Below are 13,155 nucleotides of genomic sequence, written 5' to 3' on the forward strand. Positions count from 1 at the left end.
ATGAAAACCAGAAAAAGAATGGGGCCCAGAATGCTGCCTTGTGGAACTCCAGTGTGGACAGGAAGACGGGATGAGAGAACTGCATTCAGGACCACACGTTGACTGCGACAGGAGAGGAAGTCTGCGAGCTTTGAGTGGAGAGCTGTTGTTGTTTGCGTGTTCCTTCCACGTACAATTATATATTGGTGTGGTTTTCGAAGACCCTGGGGAGTTACATCCAACACATGAGGGATCCTTTATGTCGTTACAGGGCCTTCAGAAAGTATTCGCACCCCTTGACTTTTTCACATTTTGTTTTATCACAGCCTGAATTTAAAATGGATTAAATTTAAATTTTTGGTCACCAATGTACACAAAATACCTCATAATGACAAAGTGAAAACATTTTCAGAAATTTTTACAAATCAACTTAAAGTGAAAAATATAAATATCTAATTTACATAAGTATTTAACTCCCCGAGTCAATACTGTCTTCGGCAGCGATTTCAGCTCTGAGTCTTCTCAGGTATAAGCACACAGTCATGGCCAAAAATATTGGCACCCTTGCACTTTTTCAAATAACTCACAATTTTCTGTAAAAATAAGTTGAAATTGACAAAAATATTTAGTCTCCATAATTCTTTACTCCACCGTTAATATTACAGAACCTTTTTTTGTTCAGAACTTAATATATTGTTATGGATTCCCACCCGCCGGCATGCGAGCGACCACGTTTAGCCAATGGCGGCCGCCTCGCCCACCGAACGGACAATCTAGTCGCAGCCTTCCGGATCGAACGCCGGAATCCTGCTACGGGTGTGTTTTGGGTGCACACCACAGCCTAGTCAACACTCTACCCGCACGCGACAGGGTCAATCGCCGAATTGTCGATATACCTGATTAATCGCACGGGCAGACTACCGAGAGACTGTACCTTAACGGGGCCGCTTGGAAACGAGCCGCTTGGAAACGAGCCGCTTAAGCAGCTCGCTTCGTTTTGGGATAACCGAGCGGGGTATTATCGCGCAGCCCCGTTGGACCCGATCACTTTATCGGCTATTTAAAAACCAACGATATTCCGAACGCAAAACGGCAGTTCAATTAAGGGAAGAGGACGCAACGAATGGGTTAACATTTGAACAAGCACATTTATTGAATAAGCGGCACATATGCAGTCATGCAGTTATATACTCAAGCAAGGCAAGACACGCATGCAGTTCGCAATCGACAAAGGCAAAACAAAAGCACGCATGCAAGTATACAACCAACAAAAGCAATGCAAAAGAGCTACTACCGTCTATCTATTATGTACACACTTATACAGTTCTACTTACGGACATGGCGCCACAACGTTCATTCAAAAGAAAAGGAAAAACCCCAGGAAAGACTAGGGGTAGACTGGACCTCTTGGGTCTTTATTTCACAGAGCTGTGATGACCGCAGAAGTTCCGCGAGGCCGGGCTGGTTACCTTCACCTTCGAGGTGCCTCGCTGGGGAAAACCACGACGTCCCGTCCTCACGGCAGCTGTCGTGAGCACGGTCCGGCCTAGGCCCCGTCCGACGGCCTGGTGATTCGGGCACAGCCGGCAACGCCTCAGAGGAACGAACGGTCCTTTTGCTCTTTCAGAGTTGATGCTCTCTTAAAGAGCCCGTCCATATCTCAGCGCTGCTCGGACTGTCCTGAAGCTCGATCACCTCGGACTGTTCGATGCTAGCTGGCGACCTCTCTCTGGTTCTCCCCACGTCCCGCACACAAACGCGCAGTTCTGTGCGGCACGGCAGGCTTGGCCGCGCTCTCCGCTCCCGTCTCCTCGGCGAACCCAGACCTTCACTGCCCTCCACTTGACTCGAACCTTGGTCTTCACACCACACCAAACCCCAACCGACTGCTCTGAACTGGCGCTCTGCGCGCTTTTTTATAGGGTTCGTGAGGCGAGGTTTGATCTCCGCTCTTTCCCCTCTGACCCCCACTGGATCCGCCCCTCTTGATCTCCTGATCCGAATTCCGAGGCGAAGCTTGGAGCGAGCGGATGTGGTAGAGATCATCGATGCTGAAGAGAGCGGACGTGGTAGAAATCACCGTCGCTGGCAACAAGGAAACCCCCGCGTTTATTTGCAGCGATCTTGCCGTGGACGGTGCAAAGATGGCGGCGTCTGCGGAGCCAAAGGTGAAGCGATGTTGTTTCGTTGTTGGGTATTGGGCGAGATGTGGTTTAGGAGATGGTGGTTGTGGTTGGCGTTGTGCAGAAGGGGGTTGTGTGAGGGCGGTTGTGGAGGAGGCGGTTGTTGTGGAGAAGATGGTTGTTGTGGAGCGGTTGGTCAGAGCGATGTTGGTGGTGGAGGTGGTTGTTGTGAAGCGGTTGGTCAGAGCGATGTTGGTGGTGGAGGTGGTTGTTGTTGTGAAGCGGTTGGTCAAAGCGATGTTGGTGGTGGAGGTGGTTGTTGTGAAGCGGTTGGTCCAAAATAACGATAGCAAAAGAATAACGGCTGACTCAAAGATCACAGCCCTGCACACGAATAATTGCCCATTAAACATCGGTGGGGAAATCTATCTGAACACAGACTTATCGACATAACTGATGTCAGGACCTATATGGTGCTCTGCGAATTTCCACAGCCGTAACACTATCCTTTTAAATCAGAAAATAAAAATAAATGGCATTGACAAAATTGACACCCTTGACTTGATATTTGGAAGCACAGCCTTTGGACAAAATAACTGCAATCAAGCACTTCCTATAGCCATGAATGAGTTTCCTACACTTCCACTCCTGGCAGTTTGTCCCACTCTTCTTGTGCAAACTGCTCCAGTTCTCCCAGATTTGAAGAGTACCTTCTCCTAACTGCGGTTTTCAGATCTCCCCACAGGTGTTCAATAGGATTTAGATCTTGACTCATTGCTGGCCACTTCAGAACAGTCCAGCATTTTGTCTTGAACCATTCATGGGTGCTTTTTGATGTGTGTTTGGGGTCATTGTCGAAGGTCATGGGTCTTGCAGCAGGACAGAGACCCAGCTTTCTGACACTGGGTTGAACATTGTGCTCCAAAATGCCTTGGTAATCTCCTGATTTCATGATGCCATGCACACATTCAAGGCACCCAATGCCAGCGGCAGCACAGCAACCCCAAAACATCACTGAATGTCCTCCATGTTTAACTGGAGGGAAGGTGTTCTTTTCTTTGAAGGCTTCATTTTGTTTTCTGTAAACATAGAAATGATGCGTTTTACCAAAAAGCTCTAATTTGGTCTTATCTGTCCACAGGACATTCTCCGAAACAGATTTTGGCTTGTTCAGGTGTGTTTTGGCAAACTCCAGTCAGGCTTTCTTATGTGTCTCTCTCAGCAGTGGGGTCCCTCCTACCATAGAACCCCCTTCATCGAGTTGGTGATGGATGGTGCGAGTTGAAACTGTCGTACCTTCTATCTGAAGGTCAGCTTGAATCTGTTTGGCAGTTGATCGAGGCGCTTTCTCCATCATTCAAACAATCTTCGATCAACTTTTTTCTTGCGGCCATGTCCAAGGAGGTTGGTTACAGCACCATGGGACTAAAACTTCCTGATAACAGTGTACGGTGGACACAGGAACATCAAGGTCTCTGGTCTCTGGTCATCAAGGTCTCTGAACATCAAGGTCCCTTGAGATTGTCCATGTTTGGCTACAATCTTGTGTCTGACCTCCTCAAACAATTCTCTGGTTTTCTTTTTCTCCATGCTCATTGGTACACACAGTGACACAAAACAGCAGAACGACTCCTTTTCTCTATTTAAACTGGATGATTGAGTGATTTTTATATTGCAGACACCTGCAACTTACCACAGGTGAGTTCAATTCCAAAGTAGAGAAGAATCACCTGCTTCAAATCTAAACATTTCTAAAAACTTCTAAAAAAGGTGCCAATGATATTGTCCAGGCCATTTTAGGATTGCTGTGTGGAATAAGCTAAGATTTGGTAATATATTTAGCTTTTTATGTTTTGTTCCACTGCAAACCAAATAAATACATGTGGATCCCAAAATATTTTTTAATTTCAACAATTTTCTGGAAGAAATGGTGCATTATTTGAAAAAGTGCAAATGTGCCAATATTTTTGGCCACGACTGTATGTATCAGCTATGCACATCTGGATTTGGGCATTTTCTCCCATTCTTCCTTGCAGATTTGCTCAAGCTCTGTCAAGTTGGATGGGGAGCGTCGGTGAACAGCAATCTTCAAGTCTTTCCACAGATTCTCAATGGGATTCAAGTCTGGGCTTTGACTGGGCCACTCAAGGACATTTACATCCTTGTTCTGAAGCCATTGCAGTGTTGCTTTGACTGTACGCTTGGAGATATTCTCCTGTTGGAACATAAATATTCACTGCATTTGAAGACCTTTTGCACTCTGAAGCAAGTTCTCCTCAAAGATTTGCCTGCATTTTGCTCTATTCATTGCTCCCTCTATCCTTACAAGTCTCCAAGTCTCTGCTGCTGAAAAGCATCCCCGTACAATGATACTGCCACCACCATGCTTCACGGGCAAGATGGCGTTAGATGGGTGATGAGCTGTGCTCGGTTTCCGCCAGACAAAGCGCTTTTCATTCAGGCCAAAGAGTGCAATTTTTGTCTCATCAGACCACATAATCTTTTGCCTCATGCTCTTAAAGTCTTTCACGTGCCTTTTTGCAAACTCCAGGCATGCTATCATGTGCCTTTTTCTCAGGAATGGCTTCCATATGTCCACTCTCCAATAAAGCTTAGATTTGTGAAGTGCTGCAGAGACTGTTGTCCTTCTGTCAAGTTCTCCCATCTCAGCCAAGGAACTCTGTAGTTCTGTCAGATTGGTCATTGGGTTCTTGGTCACCTTCCTGACTAAGGTCCTTCTTGCCCGGTTGCTCAGTTTGGTCAGATACCCAGCTCAAGGAAGTCTGGGTAGTTCCATATTCTTTCAATTTCCTAATGATGGAGCTCACTGTGCTCTTGGGAACTTTCAACACTCTAGAAATTGTTTTATACCCTTCCCCAGATCTATGCCTCCTCACAATTCTATCTCAGGGTTCTACAGACAGTTTATTGGATTTCATGGTTGAGTTTCTGCTCTGACAGGCACTATCAACTGTGGGACCTGACAGAGAAAGGTGGTTTCTTTCTAAATCATGTCCAATCAATTTAATTGGCCACACGTGGACTCCAATCAAGTTGTGGAGCCATCTCAAATATGACAAAGGAATTGGTTGCACATGAGCTCAATTTGCAGTTTCATAACAAAGGGGTTGAATACTTATGGACTCAAGACATTTCACCTTTTTATTTCTAATTACTTTGTAAAAATTTCTGAAGAAAAATTCTACTTTGACATTTTAGGGTTTAATGTGTAGATCAGCAACAACAAAAAAAAAATCTCAATTTAATCCATTTTAAATTCAGGCTGTGACAAAAAAAAATGTGAATAAGTCAAGGGGTGTGAATACTTTCTGAAAGCACTGTATCTCCATTGCAATTGTGTTCAGTGAAAATACCCTTCCTCTTCGTTTCAGTGGAAGGGGGAAGGTGCATTGTGAATGTAGATAGAACTATCCCCTTTGTGCTCTTCCTCATTCTCAAACCTCATTCCCCCAACTCCACACTCAAACGCCCATTCTCCTACCACATTGTTAAACACACATTCTCATGCTTCATTTCCAAACCACTTCATTTCAATCGTGCTTTGACCAAGTCAGCACAAATTCAGTGCTCGAAGCGTCCTCCACACTATCACAGCGAAGATTCCAGGTGCCCCACCCCCATGCTTCGGGGAACAAATCAATATCACTGGATAGCAGTGGTTCGAGACAGGACAAAGGGTCATAAAGACGCTGACAGAACAGTTCGTAAGCAGAAAAGTTCATGTGCTGAGTGAGAAGTTCCAGTTCTGAAGAGCAGATGGAGGGTCAGCGAGAGTCCGTCAGTTAGTGCTGGGTGCAGAGCAAGGAGTTGCGAATCAAGGAGGAAGTATTGCCCAAATAATAATCAGTGCAGAGTTCACTTCCTGGAGATAGGGACCTGGCAGGGTCGATAGAGTTCCATGTGTATGGCACCAAGCGGAATGAGTACTGACTAAGCCAGCAGAATTGATATGTCTACATTTTGTCCGTCATTTCTCACTCATCGCACCCTACACCTTGTTCGATACGCGCAAGCCATCCGGCTCATGTGCGGGTGAGGCTGGGGTTGAAAACCATACCCCACAGACTTCTCTTCCCTTTGTCTATCCCCCTTTCTTATCCAATTTCCCAGAATGTATGAGACACCTATGTCTTATTTAGTGACAAGGTTGACTGTCCAAGGGGTATGCATACTTACGCGCCAAGACCTCTCATGTGACACTGCATAACCCTGTAAATCCATGCCCGATCCAACAATGACCAGTTATTTCCAATGTGCTCAATTGTCCCTTTCACCATTGGTAAGATGTAGTATCGTACAAGTGTACAGGAGTTCACCCCACTGATTCGCTACGGTCAGACTAGCCGTGTCCCAATTACAATTCCGCTCGACCATACCTCAATGATAAATAAGGGTGGAGAGTCAAGAGCACGGTTCCACATCGGGAGGGGGTGGGGACTAATTCACTGGGGAGGTAACTCAGGATTTACACGATGTCCCTATCAGAATTAGCGGTCTCAGCCAGCTTCCGTGGTTGCTTCGCAACTTGTTTCGCAGAGTTATCGGTGGCCCAGCCTCAGGGGCATAGGTTAGGAAGCGGGTCTGAGAGGCCACTCATGATCTGGCCGGCAAAACCACAACAATATTTTCCTATTCTATTGCATCGAGAAAGTGCAGTTTTACGGCATATATAATGTGTTTGAGGCCTGACAGGATGATCTAGAAATATGCACACTCACCTCCAAGCTGTCGAGCCTGGGTTCGAATCTCGACCCAACTATAAACGGTCATCCCGATGTTTCACAGGCAGGCCGACTTGAAATGTGTACCGTCCCTCAGATTGATGTTAAAAGGGCGCCCTCTCTGTCAGTATTCATTGGTGGATGTTAAAGATCCCATGGTGTCTTTCATGAAGAGTTGGCGAGCTATCTCCAGCACCATGAACAAATTCAAAATTTCTGTCCTAACCTACAGAGGGCACTGCATTAGTGGCACAGTCATGCTCCCAGGAATGATGCAACCCCACAGCCTTGTGCTGCATATAAACTAAGAGGAGGTTTTTGTGTGTTCCTTCTGTGTCCGTCATGCATTATTCTAAAGGGTTCCTGCTGTCGGACCGTTGGAATCACTACATTAAAGCAACAAGTGTTACTTCTTCCTCTTCCATACCGAAAAGACTGGCTTTTAAAACTTTTATGTTTGAACGGACATAAATGTTTGTTCCAATATATTGATTATTATTCTACGACAGCAGGAACCCCATACTAGAATAAAGCGTAGCAGGGCATACATAAACACGCTTACACACACCTCCTTTAAGTAAAATACATCAGTAAATAATAACCATTCCTTTAATGTCGTGAGGCACATACGGCTGATGAGCCAGTTTTTTTTGGCGAAAGAGTACAGTCCTGGATGGGTCGCCACCCCAACGCAGGATACTTGAATGGCTTATTACCCATCACCAGGGACCCAGGGGAGTGGACGCAGGATATTTGAATGGCTTATTTTACCCCAGGAAGCTGATACTCATTTTGCCGACCTTGGAAGGACGACAGACTGAGTCAACCTACCTGGTGTTATTTCAATGGCATGACAGGGGCGAAAAACTCAGGACCCTAAGATCGTAAGCCCACCAACTTAACCGTTAAGCCAGCACCAGGCAAAAAATATATTAGTACCCATTCAAAATTACACAAAAGGTATCGAAGACAGTGGATTGGCACAGCATCAGGTAGGGAAAGCAGATTACTTTCCATGTGAATGCTTTGGTGAGTCTGATGGTATTAATTGACAACTCGATACCACTAATTCTCCTGAAACCAACTCAGTTTGTGGAGTCTTCCTTTGCTGCCTTCAGCCAGATTTGAACCCAAACCCCCCCAAGATGAGAGTCCAGCATTATCAGAATTACACCAGCAATATTTGGAAACACAAATTTACATTCAGTAACCAAAGGTGGATGAGGACTGGAAACTTAACTGGTCAGCAACTGCTTTGCGGAATAGGAGAGCAACAAGGTGAGTGAATGACTCACCTATGTAAGGCAGTGAAAAGGCTGCTGGGAGAAAGAAGCAAGGGGCCACGAGGAAGTTCCATTCCGCTCTCGTTCACCCACTGCAGGTAGTCCCGAGTCATACCCGCCATACCAATGGCTCGTGCAGAGCAATATAGAAACTTGTAGCCATTCCTTACCAGCAAGTGCACAGGGGGGTGGAGTGGAGAGACACCAATTTATCAGGGAAACATTTCATGCGTCTTCACAGCAGTCACAGTGCCTTGTACACCAACTTACATTTCATTCAATTAGTGTTACAATGATGGTCACACATCCTTCCCTGTATGATGTCATTACTACAGGATCCATCGCTGAGAGAAAGAAAGAATAAATACTTATGAGAACCCCAATGACCTTCAGGACACCCTTGAAAGCTCAAATGCCACAAATCTCTTGGCTCCTTCAATGAATTAGAAAGCATAACCACAAAAAGAATAAAACACAAGACCCCCGACAAATTTATTGGTACACACAAGCCACAACCCCTACCTCCCCTGTTCTACTGGAACTTCTCAAGCACACCTTTATGGTATCACAGTCCATGTGATACCATGATAAGTGGCAGATGTCCCCACCCCTCTCGCTAATACAAAAATAAAAACAAAGTGCTGTGAGTAGGGAATGGGAGGGGGGTAGGATTGGGAAAGTAACCTGTGCTCCAAGTATACAGCAAGCTTTCAGGCCAACACAAGATATCACAAAATAAGATGAAGAGGCAAGACTCACTTGTGGACATTATGGTAGAGCTTTGCAATTCCTTCGTGTGTCCAGTCCTTGCCCAGTGTCGGTAGGATATGTCCCAGAGTGTCCGATCTAAGGTGGAAACACAAGCACCATTTTACAAGAACCAAACCAAGCAGAACTTGATGGTAGAAGAGAAAACAAAAACAATGTAACTCACTTGGTAATGGTTCCATCAATGTCAGAAATGACCACCTTGTCATCCCAGTTCCAAAGATAGATCGTGCCTTGACACCGGGTTGTACCCTGGAACTGTGTGGTTACACTGAAAACCACATCATTGTGTCCTTCCTGAAGCTTTAGACTTGCCTAGAAAGTGGTCAGTGAATAGAGGTTCAATTGTGTCATGGGAAAATAAATGTACATATACATCTTTATAATAAGATTGTGTGTGTGTGTGTGTGTGTGTGTGTGTGTGTGTGTGTGTGTGTGTGTGTGTGTGTGTGTGTGTGTGTGTGTGTGTGTGTGTGTGTGTGTGTGTGTGTGTGTGTGTGTGTGTGTGTGTGTGTGTGTGCGCACGCGCATCTCCTCCCAAACCACTGGTTGCATAAAGTAATTATATATATATATATATATATATATATATATATATATATATATATATATATATATATATATATATATATATATATATATATATATATATATATAAAATATATATATATATATAAAATATATATATATATATAAAATATATATATATATATAAAATATATATATATATAAAATATATATATATATAAAATATATATATATATATATATATATATATATATATATATATATATATATATATATATATATATATATATATATATATATATATATATATATATATATATATATATATTTCCAGCAATCTCCGTGTCTGTGTTTGTGTGTTTGTGTGACCACTGTTTCTCGTCAACCACTGGTCCAATCTAATTGAAACTTGCCAGGTATATTGCTGTGGACCTGAGGATGTGCCTTTTCAAGGTTTGAGATGAATCAGACAAGTGCTTCCCAAGTTATGGCCATTTATTTAGCAACCAATGACAAGACACGTTGTTGCGTGGGCGTGGCCAATGCGGAAGGGAAGCTCAGCCGCGTTCCCCATTACGGGTTACAACGTACGGGCTTCCGGATAATGATGACTTCGTGTATTCTAATAATTTCTCGATTTCTTATGCGCATTTATAGATAAACACAATGCCCCAAGTTATGATCGTTTTCATTAGACTGTGCATAAATTTTGGTAACAGAGTGCTGGTATGCTCCGAACCAGGAAGTAAATTTTTTTTTTCTCTCTTCTCTTTTTGTTTTTCCTTGCCACGACATTGCGAAAAGGTAAAATACGTTGGCGCTAATTGAATAATTGGGTATTAAAGCTAAATCGCGAATAATTGTAACTGCGAATAATATGCGAACTTCCGGGCCACGCGCGTACGGGCACGCGAGAGCGAAGAAACTGCCTGTGTAGTTGTTGTTTGCTCGCGGTTTGAATATTTATCTATTAATTCAATTTTTTTTTGTTTGTTTTTTTGTTTTTTTACGGGCACGTACGAGTACATATAAATAAAATATAATTTGAAGTTTTTGTTACTTACGAAATCTAAAGATTTCGTAAGTATATTGATCACTTCCGTTTCTGTTTGTTTGTGTGTTTGTTTGTAGGCACGATAACTCGAGAACGGAAGAAGCTACCAATGTCAAATTACGCCACGTGATTCAAGAGAGTGATGGCTAGTGCTGATTAGATTTTGGTCAAAATTGGTCAAAGGTCAAGATCACAATGAGGTCAAACATAATTCCGTAAATTCATGTGGAGAAATGGAGTATTTTTGCTTCGCTCGACGTTACGAGTTCGTTTTAACTTCGATTTTAATTTTGTCTTCAGTTTTGTGATCGCTTAGGACGCTTAAAACTCGGTTGTCGGAATTCTGGGAAAAATCGGATGTTTTGGAGACGTTTTAAGATTGTTTAAAAAAATATTTCACTCGACGCGTCACGGGTTGTCACGTGATGCAGTGCGCTCGAGCAGACGCGTCGTTGAGTCACGTAAAGGTTTTGCGTGTGCGCGCTGACGGTGTTTTCGATAAAGATGGTGTTTAAAAGTCATTTTTTATCCCAATAAAGGTTATCGTCACATGCCTGACTCGCTGAGCCGTCGGATTATATAAAGATTGTTGGTGGATGGCCGAATATTACGGTTTTGTGCCTTTAATAAAATAATTGCGTGGAGAAATGGAGATTTTTGCTTCAGTCGACGTTACGATTTTTGATGGTTTGGTACAGAATCATCGTAGAAACTTCTGGTTTGCGTCGCTACCTTCTCCAGAGACAGCTTTTATTAGACAAGGTCAGAGGTCAAGTTGACGATTTCGTAAGTACCAGTCTATGACTGCTTGTTTGTTTGTCTGTCTGCACGCGCTAATCTCCTGAACGGTGAAAGACAGGAGGAAACGTCTGAAACAAAAAATGTCGGGACGAGCCCCGGGAAGGTTATTATATAGGCTGGGTGGCGAGGCCCCTCGGCCGGGGGGGGGTGTTTCCCCCTCACCAACCCCCTTCGGCTATGACTGTCATGGCCCAATAGGGAACTGATACTGGGCTCACGTCAGACCTATGTACAGAAGATTAAATTCATTCAAAAAGAACCCGGGCAATGCCGGGTGCATTCACCTCGTGTGTGTATGTGTGTGTGTGTGTGTGTGTGTGTGTGTGTGTGTGTGTGTGTGTGTGTGTGTGTGTGTGTGTGTGTGTGTGTGTGTGTGTGTGTGTGTATATATATATATATATATATATATATATATATACATATATATATATATAACTATATTCATCACCAGGGACCCAGTGGAGTGGAGAGTCCAAAAAAACATTGACAACAAAAAAAAAAAACAAATAAAAAAATTAAAAAAGTCATTGCAGTGTTTACATCGACAAATGCACAGACAAACCAAATATGGGCAAGTCACAAGATTCTGCCGATTGGCTGTGCGAGGCTAAGTACACCGTCATATCATCCACCCTTACCATACCCTTTTTTCTGCCACCTTGCCATGCTTGGGATAGCCAGTCAGGTCATGGGCACGAAATAGCCACCCGCCACACCTGCTCTCTCGAGGGTAGAGAGACTATTTGCAATTTTTCCCCCTGTACATATCGCATTGTGAAAGTGTTTTAACCACTGAACCAGCCAAAGGGAGGGGCTATTGAGGGTGGGTAAACGATTCTGAAAAAAAAAATCCTCCAAATTACAGTGCATATCCATATTTGGCAAACTCTGTTGGTATCTTCTTAAAAACCATCAATTTTCTCTAAAACTATGCCCTGTTATGCTAATTGCCAGTGAAAATTATCATACTTCATATGAAAAGACACCATATGTATGTATGTATTTATCGATAAAAACATGTGTTGACTTTCGCTTTCATTTCTTGTGGCAGCCAATCACAGTGTACCTAGCCTCACGCAACCAATCAGCAGCATCTCACGGCTTGTCCACGGTTGCTTTGCCTGGGTATTTGTCGATGTAAATAATGAAAGTTTATCTTTTTTTTTTTTTCCAAATGGGGAAAAACATTTTTGACTTTCTACTGCCCTGGGTCCTTGGCGGTGAATGTGGTAACCTTTTTATTTTAAATAATTTTGAGCGGCTAGTGGTTTGGGAGGAGATGCACAACACGTGCAAAGTGAACGCACACACACGTACACGTTTACAATATATATTTTTTACAGGATTGCAAGTTTTTTCACAATTAAATTAATGTTCAAATTTGAGAAAGACTAGCCAAGGTTTTGCCAAAGAGGTGGTGGTGGTGAATGAAGGAGGGATGGGGTAAGGGAAGGTTGAAAAATCAAGTTTAGATTCAATCTGGCACAAAAGAAATCTGACATCACCAAGATGCATGAAGGTGGAGTTCAACAACAACTAAACATCATACTTGTAAACTTATCAATTTGCAACAACAACAGCAGCATAACTTACTAACTGCTTGGAAGTAAGTCGCAGAGCCTTTGTGTAAGACACTTGTGCGTTTGGAAGCTCGCTCGCAGCCTGGATTGGCCTTGGTCCACTCGGTAGGACACCGGTAAGCTGCTCAATCTTTTCAACAGATAATCTGCGAGGAGGAAGAGACGGTGGATGGAAATCTATACAAGCAGTATCAGAAGGTCACTAGGTTCTCATTTGGACACACCGAGAGTGATGCTGCTCATCATAAAGAAGCATTCTGCATTTCCTCATTCTAGGAATAAGCAGGTAGTATGCAG

General features: G+C 43.4%; 1 protein-coding gene across 8 annotated transcripts in view; it reads right to left on the bottom strand.

Moving 5' to 3' along the window:
- Positions 1-13,155, bottom strand: part of LOC147013324 (phosphatidate phosphatase LPIN2-like) — a 91,517-nt gene that overhangs the window by 7,205 nt on the left and 71,157 nt on the right. For all 8 annotated transcript variants that reach the window (XM_085855047.1, XM_085855053.1, XM_085855046.1 and 5 more), the window contains 4 exons: positions 12,872-13,004; positions 9,062-9,210; positions 8,887-8,973; positions 8,140-8,292 (listed from right to left, as the gene is read on the bottom strand). In XM_085855047.1, the coding sequence (XP_085711173.1) occupies positions 8,140-8,292; positions 8,887-8,973; positions 9,062-9,210; positions 12,872-13,004 (522 nt within the window). The remainder of the gene's footprint in view (positions 1-8,139; positions 8,293-8,886; positions 8,974-9,061; positions 9,211-12,871; positions 13,005-13,155) is intronic.

This window comes from Eptatretus burgeri, chromosome 14 (genome assembly GCF_056783735.1).
Source record: "Eptatretus burgeri isolate ZD-2024b chromosome 14, Ebu_testis_v1, whole genome shotgun sequence".
In the NCBI taxonomy this organism is placed as follows: Eukaryota; Metazoa; Chordata; class Myxini; order Myxiniformes; family Myxinidae; genus Eptatretus; species Eptatretus burgeri.